Raw genomic sequence first — 21529 nt, forward strand, 5'->3', positions numbered from 1 at the left:
CATTGTAAACATTGGATGCAAGAAAGCTTTGATTGCAAGAAAGTATACAACACTTGGTCGGGGGGAGGTTTGATGACTACTTGGTCCCCCCAAGGTACATTATAAGACATTTTTGGTGTGGCAGGTGTAGACATGCAAAGTGGCGAGGAGTCACTCGATGGCCTAGAGGCCCCGTGTGAACTCCGATTGGCTTGAAATTTGGCGTGCTTACATATCTTATTAATACACACCTAGTTCCAAAGTCGCTCGGCCAAATTCCACCTACAACCCCAAAATCTGATACAAACAAACTACACTAGAAAGCTTTAAAGACATGAAAGTAAAGCGAGTGGTAAGGATGGTTTGGACATGCGGCCATAGGTAACACACCCTGGACAAGCATGCCCACAACATATAGCATCATGTTCGGGGTTGTATCCCAAGTCCATTGATATCATTTGAGTAATTTGTTACTACTTAGATTCATAATTTGTCTCCATCGACTCATGTCAAATTTTCCAAATTCCACTGTCTTAGATCCTTTTTAATTAGTTCATCTAATATTTACGGCCCTTGTCCGATTTGTCCAAATTATGAATCTAAAGGACAAAGTTTTCTCCATGCAGAAAGAGATGGAAGACCCCAATGATAGTGGGCTTAAATAACTCACGTTAGTTTTCCAAACTCTAAGGTCTTAATTTGAGTCATAGAGAATAAACAAATGATTTAGTTCCTTGTTTAATTGTGTCCAAAATAAAATTTAAGATACTTTGTCTATTTTTTTTTTAATATTTATTCTCATACAACTTGATTATATTTCAAGAAAAATTATTGAGTTACTTTCTCACTTGTAATTTTTGTGCTAAAATTCGAACTCGGTTCAATGTTTATCTTCTTCTTGTTTTTTTCTAACAAGAAACAAACTTTTCATTGATAATATGAAAACAACCTTTTCAGTTCAATGTTTATCTTAAAACTTTGAGAAACAATAATGCTAGTGAAAATTCTTCTAGTACTCTTGGATCGTACTTTCAAGTGGAAAAATATATATACTAGGTTTATAGCACTTTCCAACCAGCAATAAGCCAATAACTTACCTTCACAATACTCCCCAATATTGCGTCTGTATAGTCGATGCTAATTTTTGAGTATAGATGAATACCGTCTCTCCAAATTCCATGCTTTTCATCTACATGAAGCATTATATACAGGTTACCGGTCATTCTCCTGCCAAAGAGAAGAACTATCAGAAAATGCAGATTTTTTTTATGGCTCCAACATTTTTTTAACAAGAAATCATTTCCATTGATAAATAAAAAGGAAAATTGCTCAAGATACACGCCTTTAGAGGAGCTTTAGAAAAAGAAAAATCAAAGCAAGAAAATGACAAGCTCAACGATGAGCAATACAATCGGATTGAATAAAAAAGAACATTTTTTTTAACACGAACAAACTTTTCATTAATATATGAAAAGGAGAAAATGTTCAAGGATACCAATTCCTAAAGGGAGCAAAAAAAGACTAGAAAAGCCAAATAAAGAACAAAACTCCAAATATTATAAGAGAATAAGACAGTAAGAATAAAGCTCTTGAGAATTAAACAAACTACACCACTCTCTTCAATGTTGGAAAAATATCAGTAATGTTGTTGACGGAAATGATCACATCATCATACTAAGAAGGCAACATAGTATCAGCAAACCCTCCAACCTAGAAGAAACGACCCTTTGAAAGAATGACAAAGATGAGGCGAACCAAACCAACCAAAACAGAATAATAAAACCCTGTCAATTGAAAAAAGGCTTGCTCCTACAATTAGAAGTACTTTTGCAAAAGGATATAACCTTCTGAGATAGCTATTGAAGTGAAGTTCGTTGAACATAATTTCTTGGAGCAATGGCGTTAGCCAAAGTTCTCTCCCTAAAACACAAACCCCTTCTTGCAACAATAAAACACAGAAGCCCTCCAGCACCATGGTATCAATTATTGCTCCAGACTTGACAAGTAAAGAAACTACTTGGTTGTGTTCCTTTTGAATGACTTCAAGTAAACGCATAATCAAACGCGACCAGCAAAATCTTTATATCCTTTGGATGTAACAAAATGCCGAGGTGATCTTCCATCATAATCAAATGAGCTATAAGTTCCAAGACACCTAGTTATTTTCACTCTCATTTTCCCGATCTATGGCAACAAGAGTTTTCCGGTCTCTATCGACAGCAGTCATCCTTGGCCCAAGGGATTGCTTTGATACAATGAACAAGATGATTTAGGTTCCACCGAACAAGATGATTATCTTACCACCTTCACAACCTTCCCATAGGAAATTATGTATTTTCTTCTCAATCTTGAATCTAACTTTGGAAGGCTTAATAAGAGTTGACATATAATAAGGAAGATACGAAAGTACTGAATTACGAAGTGGCAATGGTCCTCCCTTGGACAAATGAAATCTCCTCCATATATCCAATTTTTTCATGATCTTTTCCATAACAGGCTGCCAAAAAGATTCAACCTTAGGTTTTCTTCCAAGTGGTAAACCAAGGTACATAAACGGTAAGGTTTCAATCTCGCATCGAAGTTTTGATGCCACTTGTAGCTACTTCGATTCTTCAATATTCAACCCACAAATTGATGATTTCATCCAACTAATTTTAAGTCCCGAAAACCATTCAAATAACTCCATTGTTTTAGTCAAATTAAAAAACATTCCTTTTTTTTTCAATGAAAAGTCGAGCTTTCATTGAGAAAAATGAAAGAATACAAAGGGACGTACAAAAACAAGCCCACCAAAATGATTCAAACTAAAAGAACAACTCCAATCAAGCAAGATCAAACCTAAGGAGTATTACCAAACACTTTGGACACCAAGGCCCAAAGGGAAACATGGAACCGAACAAGGTTCCACACCTCCTCCCTCGATATCTCTACCCCTCTAAAAATCCTTTTGTTCCTTTCAAGCCACAAACGCCAAAGAGCGACAAATACAACCCCTTGCCACCAAAACGACCCTAATCTCTAAACGGAGGAAAATACCGCTACTTGTCCACGCCAAATAGCAGCTTGAATTTTGAAATCCGCAAAGATGGAAAGAAAAAAATGATGGCTACTTACCTTTTCTTATCAAAACTGCCTTCTCTTTGAATTTGCATGGTGGCTCCATCAGTGACGCCCGGTGGGATTACTATTTTCATTTTTCTAATTGATTGCAATTGACCACTGCCACCACAGCTTCGGCATAACTCTGTTATTATCTTACCATCACCACCACACTTTGAACATGTGGACACCTAAGATATAACAGAACAATGCAATACATTAAGGTAAATCTAGTAGGTGAAAGAGTTGGATTTTCACATGATCCTTCTCCAAAAACTAGAATTCATAATAACACGTGGAACTTTTCAAATATTTGGATTTTCACATAATCCTTCTCCAAAAACTAGAATTCATAATAACACATGGAACTTTTAAAATATCATATGGGAAACTTCACAAGATTATAGAGTTCACGATTTATAATCAAGAATAAGTTTTTGGTCATCTTCCCACTGACGTCTATTGTAACAATTAGAATAAGTATAAAAATAAATAAAATATACCTAGCATGGTATTAGAGTGGGAGGTTTGTGTTCAATTCTTATAATGTCTTTTCCCCTCCGATTAATATGTATAGTCAGATATTGGGCCTTGTCATCATTTTAAAGCCCACAAATGAGGAAAAGTATTAAAAGTAGGTATAAAAGGTTAATTATACTCTAATCTATCAACTTAAGCTTCTGCATTAAGTGATGATTTAACAGGAACCATTTAAAATAATATCTAACTTATATTAGTGTTGACTGTTGATCATATAAAGGTCAACTTAGTTTTGATGAAATAAAATTATTTGTATTCCAATATCAAAAGTAAGAAATGCATAGCCTTCTTATATAGGAGAAAGGCTCAATACATAAAAGGAATGTAAATAAGACTAGAATAATCATTAATATTTACAACTACTTACAATTAATATTCACAAATAAACCAACACTCCCCCTCAAGCTGGTTTAAAGATATCTTTCATTGCCAGCTTGTCAATCATCCTGTCAAATTGTACTTTAGGTAGTCCTTTTGTCAACACATCAGCAATCTGTTCTATTGTCGGGAGATAAGGGATACATATCACACTGGTGTCCACCTTTTCCTTTATGAAATGTTTGTCAATTTCAATATGATTAGTCCTATCATGTTGGACTGGATTGTGGGCTATGGAGATGGCAGCCTTGTTGTCGCAATAAACTCGTACGGGTGCCTTCTGAAAGACTTTCAATTCTTCAAGCAATCTTTTTATCCATATCCCTTCACAAATACCATGGACTAAGGCCCTAAATTTAGCTTCAGCGCTGCTTCTAGCTACTAAATTTTGTTTCTTTACTTCACCAAGTGACTAAGTTACCTCCAACAAACGAACAGTAACCTGAAGTAGATCTTCTATCTATTGTACTTACCCAATCAGCATCGATATAAATTTCAACCTGTAAATGGTTGTGTTTTTTGAACAATATACATTTTCCGGAGTTCCTTTCAGATATCTTAAAATTCTATAGGCAGCTTCAGGCATAAATTGGCTTACCATACTCACTGCAAAAGTAATATCTGGACGTGTGTGAGATGAGTAAATGAGTCTTCCCACAAGGTTTTGATATCATTCCTTGTCCTTTACTTCTTCTTCTTTTGCAGCTTCCAATTTCAAATTAGGTTCAATAGGAGTCTCAGCTATCTTGCATCCAAGCAAACCTGTTTCTTCAAGTAAATCAAGAATATATTTTCTTTGATTAACAAAGATATCTTTCTTAGATCTCGCAAACTCCATCCCTAGGAAGTATTTTAACGTTTTTAGGTCCTTAATTTGAAATTCGCATGCAATTATTTTCTTTAAAGTGGCCAATTCTACTTCATCATCACCTGTAAGCATAATATCATCTACATAGACAATCAAAATTGCAATTTTATTATTTCCAGAACGTTTATAAAAAATGGTATGATCAGCTTGACTCTGAAGAAATCCATAGCTCATGACTACTTTACCAAATCGTTCAAACCATGCTCTCAGAGACTGCTTGAGCCCATATAGAGATTTCTTTAACCTGCATACTTTGCCCTTCCCAAGGTTAGCTTCAAAATCTGGTGGTAAACTCATAAATACTTCTTCTTCACGATCTCCATTCAGAAAAGCATTTTTTACATCGAGTTGATAAAGGGCCAATCTAAATTTGCAGCTAGAGATAAAAGTATTCTAATTTTGTTGATTTTAGCAACAGGAGCAAAAGTTTCCTAGTAATCAATCTCATAGGTTTAAGTAAATCCCTTTGCAACTAGTATACCTTTCAATACTACCATCAACATTACACTTGATTGTAAAGACCCACTTGCAGCCCACAGTTTTCTTATCTCTAAGCAAATCTACTATCTCCCATGTACAATTCTGTCTTAGAGCATTCATCTCCTCCATAACAGCTTGTTTCCAATTTGGATCATTTAGGGCTTCTTGTATGTTCCTTGGAATAAACAAGTTCGTTATCCTAGACGTAAAAGCTTTATGACTACTTGACAGTTTTTTACAAGAGATATAGTTTGCAAGAGGATATTTGGTCAAGTTCGAGTTCCTTTCCTTAAAGCTATAGGGACATCGAGATCAGAAACAACAGATGATACATTTTCAATATTCGAAGTTACAAGGATGGAAGATGGATTACCTGGAGTTTCAAAATCATCCCTCAGAGCTTCAGATTGGATTTGTGATGAGTCAGATATCCGGTCCTCATTCGTTTGATTGAGTCTTCTTCTAGTATAAAACTTAAACTCAGGATTTGGATCAGTTTTATCATTTTGTAGTAATTCTCCCCCTGAGTGAGAATCTTCTACACTTGGCATTGAAGGACTAGTAAAGTTGGGACTTATAACGTTAGGAAGGGGGACAGGTATATCCACAGGTATATCCCAAAAATTATCATCCTTATCCTCTAAATTTAGTCTCTTTCCCTAAAGATAATTTTTGGTAAAAAAGGGTTGATTTTCCAAAAAGGACACATTCATACTCACATAAATTTAAATACTAAGTATGTGGCCACCATGGTTTAAAACATAATAATAGAAGCAACTTATTACAACCTAGAATTAGATTGTGTTCAACAAAGAATGTGGCTATTTTATCTATAAAGGCGGAAGGCTCATTATTCTTCAATCCATCCTCACAAACCTTCCCACCTACTATCTATCTCTCTTCAAGATTTCGGGTAAAGCAGTGGAGAAACTGGACAAGATCTTTAGGAACTTTTTATGGGAAGGGCCAAACAACAACGTTGATTCACACCTTATCAATTGGTAGCGTACATAGCTACCTAACTTTGAAGGAGGTCTCGGCATTGGGAATATAAAACAGAGGAATTATGCACTCCTTTCTAAATGGGTTTGGCGCTACGTAACAGAACCAAACCAGCTTTGGAGGAGATTCATCACAGCAAAATACTATGGAACTCACACCTCACCCTGGCCCACGAGATGCCATCCAAATCTCAAAGGACCATGGTCTGCGATTTTGCCACAATGCAACCTTATAAAGGAGACTGTCATTTGCCGGGTGGGAGAGAAGAGTCAAGCCAATTTCTGGATGGATAGATGGATTGAACTGGGCACTATTGCCTCTCTTTTTCCAAGACCTCACATTCTTGCTACAAACAGGGGAGCTACTATTGAAGACTGTTGGTCAAGCACTACCTCATCATGGAACTATAATTTTCGAAGACCACTTAAGGAGGAGAAGATTAAGGATTGGCTACAATTATCCCTACTGCTTAACCCAATTGTGCCCCTCCGCCCCCCCGGGGGATCAATGGATTTGGCCCTTAGAGCCATCAGGAGTGTTCTCCACCTAATCAATTTATAACCTCCTCAACACTCACACTACACAACCGGCCCCTACACTCTACCCCTGTCTATGACAAGGTAAATGCCCAAAGAAAGTCAATTTTTTCTGCTGGGAACTTAGCCATGGAACTCTCAACACTCATGACAGAATCCAGAGGAAACACTCATACATTCATCTTTCCCCACATTGCTGTCTCTTCGGGTTTGGAGCATCGGAGACACAAGGCCACTTATTTTTGTTGTGCCCTTTGCCACTCACTTTTGGAACTATATCCTTTCGGCCTTTGGATGGACTATAGCCCTGCATGATCAACCACATAGTCTTCTGGACAGCATTCTGGTGGGCCACCCTTTTAGGATAGCCCCTATGGGTTCAAATCTTCGCGCCTTCCTTTGGTCTATTTTGTTAGAAAGGAATCGAATGGTGTTCAAGGACAAAACCCTCTCCTTTGAAATTTTTTTTGATAGAGTTCTTGTTTTAGCTTTGGATTGGTGTAAATGTTTCTACCCCTCTTCAACAATTACTCTCTTAATGATTTTATTACAAGTTGGAGAGCTTTCTTGTAATTTCCTTTTTCAGGGCCTTTTGTATATTTCATACCATCAATGAAATATTGTTTCATAATAATAAAAAAAAAAAAAAAAAAGAATGTCTAAACTTAAAAGTAATGAGCTTCAGTCACAAGTACATTAACTTAGGTCTTAGAGGAAAGATATTAAGTCGCACTTTCTTTTTCAATGCAAAACATCAATTTTTACTATATAGATATTTAACTACCTGAGACATCATTCCAAATGGTGTTCTCTGAGTTTTGACCACTCCTCCTCTTCCATGACAGTTGGCACAAGTTCCTATGCAATTACTAGATTTTGCACCGGTTCCATCACAATTTTCGCATGTCTCAAAATTAGAGAATTGAATTTCCTGTTCTGCTCCAAACACTGATTCTTCAAGGCTTAAGTGCAGGTCATAACTGTAAGGTTAAAAGGAGGGAAAAGAATGTATGACTAAGATTACCTTTTTTTTTAACAAGATACCAACCATATCATTGAAATAATGAAAAGAAGTATGACTCAGATTACTTATAAGCATATGTGAGAGTCCATCTGATTTACAAATACATATGTGAGAGAATACACAAAATCAGTTCAAAACAAAACCATGATAAGAGCAAGCTTAGAGACCAATGGTCAATTGTCCATAATCCTTTTTCTTTGTATATTCTGCATCATGGATGATAGTTAGTAGTCTCATAGTAACTAACAATGAGAGAACGATCACCATACTGTATATCAAGATTCTGGTTTCTTCCGCTCCTCTTATTTATTAAATTGATGCCTCCAATTCCATCTCTTTCTCCAAAAAGTCCATCTGATCCGCCAAAGAATGCATCAAAATTTTCAAAGGGATCAACCTAAAAGAATTCCATAGAATCATTAAAGCAAATTAACAAGAGAAGTTTCAAATATATTTCAAATCACCCCAGGAAAAAATAAATTACTCTAATTTCAATAAAAATGCATATGCAATGTTCATTAAATCAATGAGATGTTCGAAAATAATAACAATGCATAAGCCTGTAAGCAAAGTGGTAGCAGCAATCTTACCCTCGGTGAACCACTATTCATTACGCCATATTCTCCCCACAAACCTGCCTCGCCAAATTGGTCATATAAAGATCTTTTTTCATCATCTGATAGGACCTACACAGCTACTCCATTATCACATGAACTCAAAGAAATGCATAGTAGTGGATTATTATTAGATACTGGAGAATACCAAAATAAGAAGTGGCTCCAATCCAAAAGAATAAGACTTAAATAAAATGGTCTAAAAAGATGAGATGTACACAATAACACAAGAAACTAACACTCTAATGTGGGAGCCTTGATTCTCACCTCATATGCAGCACTTATCTCTTTGAACCTCTCTTCTGATCCAGGGTTCTTGTTCACATCTGGATGGTACTGTTTAGAAGAAGAGGGGAAAAAAAGGAAAGGGGGAATCGTTAGGACATTGTGCAGTCAGCTTACCTCAATTATCAAATACAAAATAAATGCCCATGACCCTCTCCAAGCATAATTATTTGGATTGAGTTAGCAAATACAGAACTTCTTGTTCTCAATTTACTGTCCAATTGAAAAGAGAATATCCTCCAATGATATAGCAAAGAAAAATATTACTGTTACAAATACACTGCCGGTTAGCTATGAGTTACTTACTGGTTGGTTAGCCAGTTCGATACTACCAATTCTGTAAGCTCACATTCAAAAAAAAAAATACAAGAAATGAATTGATTAATGAAACGGGAAGAAAAAATAACAAGAGAACATAAGAATCGGACCTCAAAAAGGAACAGAGCAACTAGAAAAATACATCAGAAAGAGATAAAGCTAACAAGGAATGGGAGAAATGAAGAATTCCCAATTCAAACAAATCTTTTTTGGCTTTGTTTGGTGTAAATATCTACTTATTTCCATAGTTTTCTTTTAACCAGAATCAACTCTTCATTGATATACGAAAAAGAGAAAAAAGTACATGGATAGGGATACAAACCCCCAAAGAGGTCAGAGAAAAAGAGAACGTGTAGAAAATCAAGCCGTAAATTAAGTTTTTCCTTATTAGAATTTGCATTGCTATTATATCTCTATATATTCTGTAATTTTATTTTTTCCTTATAGGCTTAGATTAATTCCTTATTTGTTTAAAGGTCTTCTTGTCCATTTACCCTAAATGGGTTGTTTTGGGAAATAAGAAAAATTACCTTTCTCACAAAACAACATGGTATCAGAGCTCTAGGAAATAAACCCTAGCCGCCAGAATCTGAAAAACCCTAGCCGCCGCAGTCTTCAATATCAACCTCCGGCAGGCATCTGCCATCGTCAATATCAACCACCGACAGTCGTCTCCTTCCGCCGCCATTGATCTCATCGATCTTCCACAGATTCTTCATTTCGTCGATCCTGTTGCAGGTGCCGTCGCTTCCGCCACAGATCCCAGCTCTCGTCGCAGGTGCCGTCGTAGCTCCGGTCAATCACCGAGAAACCCACTCGTCGCAGCTCCGGTCGTTGCAGATCCCACTTGTTTTCTTTTCTTTTGCAGAAGTCCGCCACCGCCTGGTTTCTCTCCCGGTGCCACTGCCATAGTCTCTACTGCTGCGTCCGCTGTCGCCGCCGAGCTCGCCGCCGCCGCCATAATCTCTGCGGCTGCGTCCGCCACCGCCGCCAAGCGCGCCGCCGCTGCCGCTACCAATACTTTATTCCGAATCACAGCTCCTTACACCATTTTTTTTGTAATGGCAGGTTCAGAATCACAAATTAACGTCTTGTCGTTTTCCGAAAGCAACAATAATCCGATAACATGTCACAAACTCAATGGCCACAATTACCTTCAGTGGTCCCAATCAGTGATGATGTTCATGTATGGTCGTGGACGGGAAGACTATATCACCGGTAAAGATAATCACCCAAACCCGATGATTCAACATTTCGCAAATGGAGGGCTGAAAACAATCAAGTAATGAGCTGGTTAATAAATTCCATGACCACTGAAATTGGTGAGAATTTTCTCCTATTTTCTACTGCCAAAGAAATTTGGGATGCTGCTGAGGATACATTTTCCAATAAAGAAAACACTGCTAAGTTGTTCCAGATAGAGACTACTCTCCAAGATATTAAACAAGGTGATTCAACGGTTACAGCATACTACTCCAATTTATCTCGCTACTGGCAAAAACTAGATTTATTTGAAACTCGTGAATGGAAATGTCCTGACGATCGTGTCTGTGAGGCCCCCCATTGTAAATACCTATGTAAGGAGGGGTAGAGAGGGAAATTCCTTCCCAAAGGACAGTTAGGAAAGGGGCTGTACTGAAAGGGTCTGTAAGCTTGATGCACGATCCATAAAATGTATCTTTATTGGGTACTCGCCAAATAAGAAAGGATACAAGTGTTATCATCCTCCCACTCACCAATTCTTTCATACTATGGATGTCACCTTCTTTGAAAATCAACCATATTATCCCAATTCTGTCCTTCAGGGGGAGAATTCTGCTCTTGAATCACAAAATTGGGATTGCATTCCTGACTTCTCTTTAAACCCATCCTTTGAGAGTTCTCTTGTACCCTCTTCTGAGACAATTCCATTCTCTGAGAGTTCACCTTTACCTCCTTCTGACCCAACTCACATATCTCCCTTTGAGGCTAAACTGCAAGTTTATTCACAACAAACAAGACAACCTGAGAGGAACGAAATACAACCTACACAAGTTCAACAAAGCCAAGATCTAAACCAAAATCTCAATGTCCCTGAAATAGCACACGAGACATCAGGAGATGATAGACCCATTGCTGTCAGGAAAGGTATTTGCTCATGTACCCAACATCCCATACGGTATCACTTGTCTTACACTAATCTGTCGCCGTGTTTTAGAGCTTTTGTGACTTCACTAGATCAGGTACAAACTCCCAACACAGTTCAAAAAGCCTTACAGAAACCTAAATGGAAGGCTGCTACTCTAGAAGAGTTGCAGGCTCTGGAGGAAATTGGGACGTGAATCCTTACAAACTTAGCCCAGATAAGCGCACAGTTGGATGTAAATGGATTTTCTCAATCAAACACAAACCAGATGGCGGTATAGAACGATTCAAAGCTCGTCTGGTGGCTAAAGGCTTCACCCAAGCTTATGGAATTAACTATCAAGAAACCTTTGCTCCAGTTGGCAAACTAAATACTATTCGGGTACTTCTCTCCATTGCAACAAATTTAGATTGGCCGTTGTTTCAACTTGATGTGAAGAATGCATTCCTAAATGGTGATTTAGTAGAGGAAGTGTACATGGACATACCTCCTGGATTTGAGGACAGATACACTAAGGGAAAAGTAGGTAAACTCAGGAAGTCTCTTTATGGACTAAAATAGTCACCTCGAGCCTGGTTTGAAAAATTTACAAATGTGTTGAAACAAGACAGCTATACCTAGTGTCAATCTGATCATACCCTCTTTATCAAGCACTTCTCACCAAGTAAGATCACTGTATTAATAGTATATGTTGATGATATAATACTTACAGGAAATGTTTCTGAAGAAATGGTTCATCTAAAACAACTTCTCTCAAAGAAATTTGAGATCAAAGACTTGGGACACCTAAGGTATTTCTTAGGTACGGAAGTAGCAAGATCTAGTAAAGGATTTCTGTCACTCAACGAAAGTACACTTTAGATCTCCTAATAGAGACCGGGATGAGTGGTTGTAAACCAATAGACACTCCTATGGATGCAAATTCAATACTTGGAGTTAATCCTGAAGATGAACCAGTTGATCGAGGCAGATATCAACGCCTAGTTGGAAAGCTAATATACTTAACTCATACGCGACCAGACATTAGTTTTGTTGTTAGTGTGGTAAGTCAATTTCTGAACAGTTTTGTTGTTAGTGTGGTAAGTCAATTTCTGAACAAACCTTCAAAGGAGAATATGGAAGCTGTGTATAGAATATTGAGATATCTCAAACACGATCCTGGAAAATGACTGATGTTCAGAAAGACCACGAACCGAGCTCTTAAAGTCTACACGGATGCAGATTGGGTTGGATCTCCTATTGACCGTAAGTCAACATCAGGATACTGTTCCTACGTATGGGGGAATCTAGTAACCTGGCGTAGTAAGAAACAGCAAGTTGTAGCTCGAAGTAGTGCTGAATCTGAGTTTCGATCATTAGCCCATGGGATCTGTGAAGAAGTTTGGTTGAAACGTCTTCTCACTAAGCTCAAGGTGAAGACAGAAGGTACTATAGAGGTACTGTGTGACAATCAACCTGCCATAGCCATTGCAAGAAATCTAATACATCATGATCGGATGAAACATGTCGAAATAGATCGTCACTTCATCAGCGAGAAGATCTTTGAGACAAATACTATCAATCTGAGATATGTATCTTCCCAACAACAAGTTGCTGACATTTTAACTAAGGCATTGCATCGACCCAGCCTTAGTAGATTAATCTCAAAACTTGGAATGACAAGCATATATCATCCAGCTTGAGGGGGAGTGTAGAAAATCAAGCCGTAAATTAAGTTTTTCCTTATTAGAATTTGCATTGCTATTATATCTCTGTATATTCTGTAATTTTATTTTTTCCTTATAGGCTTAGATTAATTCCTTATTTGTTTAAAGGTCTTCTTGTATATTTACCCCTAAATGGGTTGTTCTGGGAAATAAGAAAAATTACCTTTCTCACAAAACTACAGAACGGACTAAAGTAGAAAAAAGGGTTGGACCAGGAGCTTTACAATCAAAATGAGAACACTAATAAAAGCAACAAAAAGAACAAGCAAACTACAAACAAAACAATCCACCAAGATGCTCGAACACAAAAGAGAGAAGTTTTAAGCCTTTAGCTTCAAGCTTGCCAGCAACCCCCTCTTTTATCTTCTAAATAAAGATCTTTTAGATCCTAAGAAAATTTTACTCGAACTTCAGCTAACTCTCAAACCTGGTCAGCTTTTATTTTCAACCTTCTTCTAGAAAACTCTTCTACCAACATAATTCATTCATTGCGAAGCCTGACAAGCTCGGAGTTGATAATAACTAAAAATTCATCCAACTAAGGATGAGAAAGGCAAGAGATGTATTTGAGAAAAGAAACTATGAATTCTTTAAAAATTCATTGCAAAGCTATACGATCCAACGTATTAATCCTGCCATGTAAGACTTGCCAAGACAAAAAATCTTATCTTTCTTTGGAACCTTAACCTTCCCAAAGCGAAAAGAAAACAGTACAATGAGAAGGATTGGAGTCCGCCAGACACGAAAAAAATTATTTACAAGAAAATCCTTCTGTAATGTTAGGAGAGTACGGATGGGCATCTCTCCTCCTCGAACTAACAACAAAATCCCCCAATAACTCTAACAGAGCCACTAGATCCTTCATCCATCAATTTGTATCTTATGTGATAATTCTTGTGAAACTCTGCAGCATCTCTTCTTCCACTACCCTTAAGCTTCAGTTTGTTGTAGGCTCTTATTCGAGATTTTTCACGTTTCATGGGCTTTTGAGTTGAATGTCTTGACAGATGTTAACTCTCTGCTGTTTGGTCTAGTTTGAGTCCCCGAAGCAAGTCTTCTTTAGTGCAACATTGTTAAAGTCGTGTTTTGATCTATGGTTTGAAAGGAATGAAAGGATCTTCAAAGGGAAAAATAAATCTCCGTTGGAAAGCTTCAACCATGTCGAGTTCAAGGTCTCTCAATAGTGTTCTCTTTCTAATTAATTTGCTTCTTCTTTTCTCAAACAAGATATTAACTTTTCATTGATAGATGATTTTTATTTGCTAATAATTCTTCTAATATGATTTGTTCGATCTATGGTTCCAAAGGAATCAAATGATCTTCGAAGGGAAAAGTAAATCTTCGATTGAAAGCTCCAGCCTCGCCAAAGTTCAAGGTCTCTCAATGGTGTGCTCTTTCTAATTTATTTTCTAATTTTTCTTGTCTCTTATTCTATTTATTTTTTGTTCGTTTCTTTTCTTTGCTTACGCTCCTTCGGGAGTTTATATCTTTGAACATCTATGTTCCTTTTCATTTATCAATAAATGTTTGTTTCTTGTTTTTAAAAAAATTTTTGTCGTACTCCGCAGCGTCCAAAGAAGTAATTCCAAACCGAATCACGATCACCTTTATTTACAAAGGGATAAAACTTAGGGGCTTGTCGTCCTAGAGAAAAAGTAAAGCAGGCAATTTTTGTCGTCGAATTCCAACTTGGTAGAAGTTTATTGTTCAGATCCTTGGCCAAAGTTGACTTCTTAAAAGTACTAGCCAGCGTCCCAGCAGCTAGAATCTTAAAAAGTAAGTTTGTTTCTTAAATTTCTACAAGAAACTTATTCTGCCCAACTTGTCTAGCTCTCTCTCTTTAGGGGTGGGCCGGGGGTGGGGATATCAAATGAATCACCCATGTAGATGCACCGATGTATGGCCGCGATTGCCAATTTCATAACATATACATAACGCTTGAAATTTTATGTTTCTTTCACGTCTCCAGTTTTTCATTATCTCTTCCACACTGCAGTTCCGTTCGATTTTTTACCATCCAATTCGCTTCACTGGCGACCAAGAAGTCCCGTAAAAATCAATAATAAACTATTAGATGAATTTAAAAGGAAAATACCTTACGGGCGAGTTTCTTATATGAGTTTTTGATTTCCTGCAATGTGGCGTTCCGGCTAACATTCAACGTCGAATAGTGATCAGTAGCGGCAGACCCTGTTGCACTTGCACCACGGCGTACGAATGTTAATCGACTTCTGGTTTGAAAATCCGCGCTCCTAAGTGGGCCAACAACGCGGGAAAATCTGGAATAGCACGAGCTGGAACCAAGGTTGACGGAAGGTGGGTTGAGAAAATATAACACATTAGGTCGAATTGCAGATGGAGAAACTAGCTGAAATGTAGAAGTTGGGTTTGGATTAGCATTGCAGGGACTGCAAATACCATTTAGTGGCATTATAGCGCGGGGTCGAGCACAGAACTTCACAAGGGGAATGATCGGGGCTTATGTAACATTATAGGGATTGCCAAAAAATCTAGTGACCCATCACGAGGGTATCGGCCGATCAGGTCGGATCAAATCGATAATTTTGATAGGAGTCTCCTAAGTGGACAGAAAAAGGTATCCCGCCCCGCCTCCGATCCTACCCCTAGTCATTTTTAATTATATTAGTAAGAAACAGGTGAGATGGTCGTCAAATTTCATAGTTTTTATTTCAATGTTTAAAAATATAAAATTGAATTAAATAGATAAAATTTATAATCTAATTTGATTTTTTTATCTCTAAATATTTAGATCACCAAGTTTTTTTGTATTCCCAATGTTTATCTCATAAAACACCTATCAATAATTCTCATATACGGTTAGTGTGATTAAAAGTATTATTCTTCAATTACTTAAAAAAAATTTAAAATAAACACATATTCATTGATTTTTTCATCTTTTTTTTTCCTAAACATAACAATACATAAAAGTAAATAAAACTTTGTTTCAATTTCTTATTTGAGTCATTGAAAAATAAAATGACAAAAAAAAATTAGTGAGGGATAGAGAAACGTTCAGGACAGCCATTCTTTGCCATGTTCGAGTTCCGGTCCAATTCCTTACCCTAGCTCGCTAGGAATGCCAACCGCAGCCATGTTCCGATAGATTGCTCCGACTATTTTCATCACACAATGATCACCTTACGAAGGAGGACGTCATTGAGAGAGCCCTCGTGGTTATCAAGTGTCATCCCAAAGTGGATCCGTTTAAGGTGATTCGATCTTATCACTTATTTTCCCTTTATTTTTTTCAATTGATTGAGTTGATTGGGAAAAAAATAACTAAAAAAATTGAATATTCGATCAGACAATCTAACTAAATATAAGAAAAACACAAGACATTGACTAAAAGGAGAAAATTAACATACCGAAAGAGAAAAAAATTCAAGTTTTGATGAAGAAAAGTTGGGAGGAAGAGTAAGAAAAAACTCTTTATATAGTTGTAGAAAATAAAAAGTTATGAAACTTTTGAAATTCCTTATTAATTATAATTAAAAATAAGTTACAACTTTTTAACATAGATAAAGAGGCAAAATCCTTCATATTCTAACTCTTTACCTTCTAACCTTTGAGGGAGAGTTTATTAGAAAAATAAATGAAAAAAAAAAAAAGTAGGGTGGAAGAGAAAGAAAGGGGAAGGGAGGGAGAAAAATTTATATTTGAATGACAAAATTACCCTCAAAATATCAATTAAAAGGGCAAAATAGAAAGAAAAAATTTCTCCCTGATCCTTTTTATATATCCTATAGATAATAATAATAATATATTAAATTTAATAAAATATTTTATCCAATTTAAAACCTCAAATCTCTTTCTCTATCCCTCGTAACCTTACTTTTAATGTTTATAATTTTTATAATAATTAAAGATTTGTTGGATTAAAAAACAAACATGTTGAAATATTTTACTTTATTTAATTACTAATGATATTTAATTATACTCATTTATAGGGAAAAAATAGGTATTTTCTTTAAAAATTTAAAACAATTATACGTCACCCCACAAAATTTCGGCGATTGGAGTTTGATTTGAGTGTAGAGAGAAAAGCGGTGATTTGAATTTAAAGAGTATTGAAAACAGTTGTAACTAAGAATTTAATATCTGAAAATTAAATTCATAATAATTATATGAATATAATAGTTTTGACTATTTATATTATGCAACCGGCGTATTTACCCACATATTCATTGTGAACGTCTTTTATTTGTGTATGACATCGTTGTATTTATGTTTGTTATCATTTTATGGCTCTTTGTATGCTATATTTGAAATCGGTGTAATTAATTACATTTATAGTGTGATTGTTGACATTTATCGGACAATCATTTATTACACTAGTTTTTTATTTCGGTTTCTTACATTTATTTTAAGAGTTAATTCTCGTGCTTATAAATATGTGTATCTATATATATATATGGTTGTTGGATTTGTTCATTTGAAATATACAAAAAGTCTCCCACGCATTTGTAGTATTTCAAATGCTCTCCAAATTTGAGTTACTCATCCTCCCACAAGAATTCTCTCTTTCTTTTTCTACTTTGTTGAGATATTCATAAATGAATTAAATTTACCCAATCAATCAACTTAAGCTTTTGGGTTGAGCAGTGTAGTTTATTCATCCTTAACATGATATCAGAGTGGGATATCAGAGCGGGTGGTCTTGTGTTTGAACTCCTGCAATGTTATTTCCTCCCAATTTATTATGATTTTTACCCAACCCATCAAGAAAGTCATACGCCACCACAAGTACACTTGATTGGTAAAATAAGCACGGACAGATAATTAATCTCAAGCAAGCGTAAATTCTATGTAGAGTAGAGATGACAATAGTGTGGGATGAGATTGAAGGTGCACTCCCCATTTTCTCGTGCTCGTTAAAATTTTCAGTCCACCATCTCCACCTCGTTCTTCGATTCGGAAATCTAGAATACTGTTAAAGAATAGTTATTTTATTACTAGTTTTGTAATTAATTTTAATTATTTTTAGAATTTTATAAAAGTGTAATAAATATACATTAATTGTTTTAGAATTATTATTTACTATTATAAATAATTAGTTTTAAAAAATATTTAATATTTTTTGGAGCAAATACCTGACCCTAGGGAATTTTTGTCGCCCCCGAAGAGACCAAATACAAGTTTAGACAGATAGAAATGAAGCAACTTCAATATCTTTTTATCAAGGGGTGAGGTTTGAAACCTAGTCACTTTACACCTAGTGGGAGTCATGGAATATCATAGCGTTGATCAATTGAAGAAAAAATAAATGAATCGAATAGGAACTCGCATTGACCTACTTAACTCAGTGGTTAGAATCTTTCGTACGATATTGGTTCACGATCCAATAGTAGGGAATCCCACCCGCAGGCGGAGGTTCTTGTTCCAAGATAAATAAAAGTTTTAAAAAACGAAATTGTGAAGAGAGAAAAAGTTCGTGAAAATATTAACTTTTTAGAGAGAAAAATGAGAGTGATCTGTTAGAAACAAATAAAGATGCATAAAGTTGAAAATTTTGGAGAAAGGGAAATAATAATAAATATTTAAAATATAAAAATTTTATTGAGAGAAAAATAAATTTTGTAGATAGAAATTTAGGTGAAAAAAATTTAAAGTGAGAAAAAATTTTGTTAAAGATAAATATGAGAAAGAAAAAAAATTGAGTATCAGAAGGAAAATTAGATTTTGAAAAAATAAAAATAAATTTTTGAAAATTATAAACCATAAAAAAACGAAATAGTTATCAAACGGACCCTTAATAATACAAAATTTCGTTGTTAACAACATTTAACAACATTTTCATTGAAAGACCGGAATTAAAAAATACCCCAATTAAATTAATATGAGATTGTTTGGATTTTAGTTAAAATCATGAGTTAGACTTCGTAATCATCCATAAGAGTCAATATAATATTAAGAATTCAGAGGGAGAGAATTGAAAGTATTGGTGGTCATATATACTATGACTATTGAAAGAAAAATGATTGACATTAAAAAAAATTAAAAACCTCAAACAAAGAAAACAAACCTGTGAAAAAACTAAAAACAAAATTATTATTAGAAGAAGAAGGTCCAACTTTTATATAAGTATTTTTTCCAATATTTGAAAAGATACGATAGTTATTATTAGAAGGTCCAATTTTTATATAAGTATTTTTTCCAATATTCGAAAAGATACGATAGTTATTATTAGAAGAAGAAGGTCCAATTTTTATATAAGTTTCTTTTCCAACATTTCAAAAGATAAGATATTTGCCCCCTATTCAATAATGTTACGTGTGCATATATACGTGTGTATGTATGTATATAGGTATCTAGTACTCGTATTTGTAATATACTTTTCAATAAGTTAATTCTATAAAGAAAATAGAAAATCGATTAGCGAGAGATATAATAATAAATATAGAAAATAAATAGATAATATAAAAATAGGCAATTGTAAAAATGACAAAAATATTTAGTAAAATTAACAAAATAGCAACCCTATTTAGTTTTTTCAAGTATAACACTTAAAGAAAACGGAGGTCCAATTTTAAATGACAACTTTACCCCAATAATATACATATGTAATATATCTGACTACTATGTGATATACATATGATATATTACTGATATGAGTGTTTGATATACTTGCAATACATATGTGATATATATGTGATATATTACTGATATGAGTGTTTGTGCAGTATATATGTGATATATATCTAATATACTACTAATATGAGTGTCTAATATATTATTGATATGAATATCTGATATACTATTGATATAAGTGAAAATTGTTACTATATTTGAAAAATTTTAAAAACAGGTGACATATTTTAAAATACATAAAATATTTTTATTACCAACTATAATTTCTCATATAAAAATGTTGAAATTATTGAATTAACAAATAATATAAATCAACTCACAAGGTAGGAAGTAAGAGATGACTTATATGGTATATCTTAAAATTAGAATATGGAAATTACACTCGGTAGCAAAAAAATCTTGTATGCATTTCAAAATATATCACATGTTTTAAAAATTTTCAAATATAGTAAAAATTTTCACTTATACCAAATAACATATCAAATACTCATATCAGTAATATATTAATGGTATATCAGACACTCCTATTAGTAGTATATTAGATGTACGTTGCATACATATTGCACAGATACTCATATCACAGTAGTATGTCAGAGGTATATCATATACCTATTGCAATTATAGATATATTACAAATATATTACATATTTATATTATATATAAGACACTCATATTAATAATATATCACATACACATATCAATAGTCAGATATATTACAAATATATATCATTTAGTTAGAGTTGTCATTTTAAAATTGGACATCCGTGTTTTTTCTTAGAAAAAAAAGTATCAAATTTGAAAAAGCTAAATGTAGTTGTTTTTTTTTAAAAAAAAAAACTGTAGTTGTTATTTTGTTCATTTTACTACATTTTTGGTCGCATTTGCAAGGGTACCATTAAAATGTTGGTGTTTTTTCTTTTAGTAAAAAAAATGTTGGTGTTTTTTTCCACTAATTCACGAATACCCATAAGAATTGATCAAGTCGAGATTGATACCGATTCTGATGTTGTGATGTCAGGGAGATATCGTGGATCATGTTGGCTGTAAAAAAAAAAAAAAAGAAAAAAAACTCGTGATGAATAACACTGATGATAGAATGTTTTCCACTTACCATTAGAAGAGAGGAACGCTAGAGGGGTAGGAGAGAGAAGTTTTCCTTTTTATTTCAAAAACCATAAACAGCTCAAGCAATACTTATTTTGTTGAGTTTATTACTATTTTGTCAACATAAGAGTAATTAGTGTATATATATATATATGATAAAAAAGTCAATGAATTCGAATTTACATATCACTCATACTAAATAAATCTACTACTAACTTTATTGATAGGAGAGAGGAAGGGAGGGAGGAATGAAGGAGAGAGAGAGAGTGAGTATTTATTTATTTTTCTAATACTATGTGAAAATTTAGTGGTGGACAAAACTGTGATGTATTGTTCTACTTCGAATCATGATAAACACACCTTGGAGATTTGCATTCATGAATATATTCTGGTTCTGCAGAGTATATAAATCCCAGGCTTGAGTTCCCTTTCCAGTTTTCACACATCTGCTTTACTCCCCCAAAACGAAAAGTAAATAAATAAAACAGGAAAACATAATGCACCGTAGAGTCAAAAGTGTAACTGAATAGACACACACATAAATACATTCAACAACTGGACAGAGTAAATATGCCCCCACCAGAGGCGATATAAGCACGTAATCCAATATACGCATTGAAGTGTCACTTCTGTGAGGGTACATGAACAGTAATCGAAACATTCTCAACCTCAAAGCGGAGTTAAGCATGGATAAAAGGAATCAGCTAGCATCATGAACAGTTAATAATTTGGAGTTTTTTGGTACCAAAAGTGATGGAACGAATAGTGATTAGAAAAAGAGGTATAGAAAAAGTAAAGATGGCAAGAGTCTCTGGTGTATATGAAATTTTGTACTAATAAAGCTACCCATTATTCGAGAAAC

At 34.8% G+C, this 21529-nt stretch overlaps 1 protein-coding gene across 11 annotated transcripts in view; it reads right to left on the minus strand.

The window, feature by feature from the left end:
• LOC111008684 (uncharacterized) overlaps positions 1 to 15581 on the minus strand; it is a 36494-nt gene extending 20913 nt beyond the window's left edge. For 8 of the 11 annotated variants that reach the window (XR_015789599.1, XR_015789600.1, XM_022281442.2 and 5 more), the window contains exons 1-7: positions 15050 to 15581; positions 8788 to 8856; positions 8497 to 8592; positions 8176 to 8303; positions 7667 to 7862; positions 3094 to 3269; positions 1077 to 1206 (exon numbers count right to left, since the gene is read on the minus strand). Coding sequence is in view for 9 of the 11 variants with exons in the window: in XM_022281442.2 (XP_022137134.1) it covers positions 1077 to 1206; positions 3094 to 3269; positions 7667 to 7862; positions 8176 to 8303; positions 8497 to 8592; positions 8788 to 8856; positions 15050 to 15385 (1131 nt within the window). In the remaining 2 variants the exon portion in view is untranslated. The remainder of the gene's footprint in view (positions 1 to 1076; positions 1207 to 3093; positions 3270 to 7666; positions 7863 to 8175; positions 8304 to 8496; positions 8593 to 8787; positions 8857 to 15049) is intronic. The other 3 variants (XM_022281441.2, XM_022281443.2, XM_088121370.1) reach the window with 3 other exon arrangements.
• Between the last annotated feature and the right edge of the window lie 5948 nt (positions 15582 to 21529).

The sequence above is a fragment of the Momordica charantia genome (genome assembly GCF_013281855.1).
Source record: "Momordica charantia cultivar OHB3-1 chromosome 3 unlocalized genomic scaffold, Mcharantia_2.0 BLBB01000003.1, whole genome shotgun sequence".
Lineage (NCBI taxonomy): Eukaryota > Viridiplantae > Streptophyta > Magnoliopsida > Cucurbitales > Cucurbitaceae > Momordica > Momordica charantia.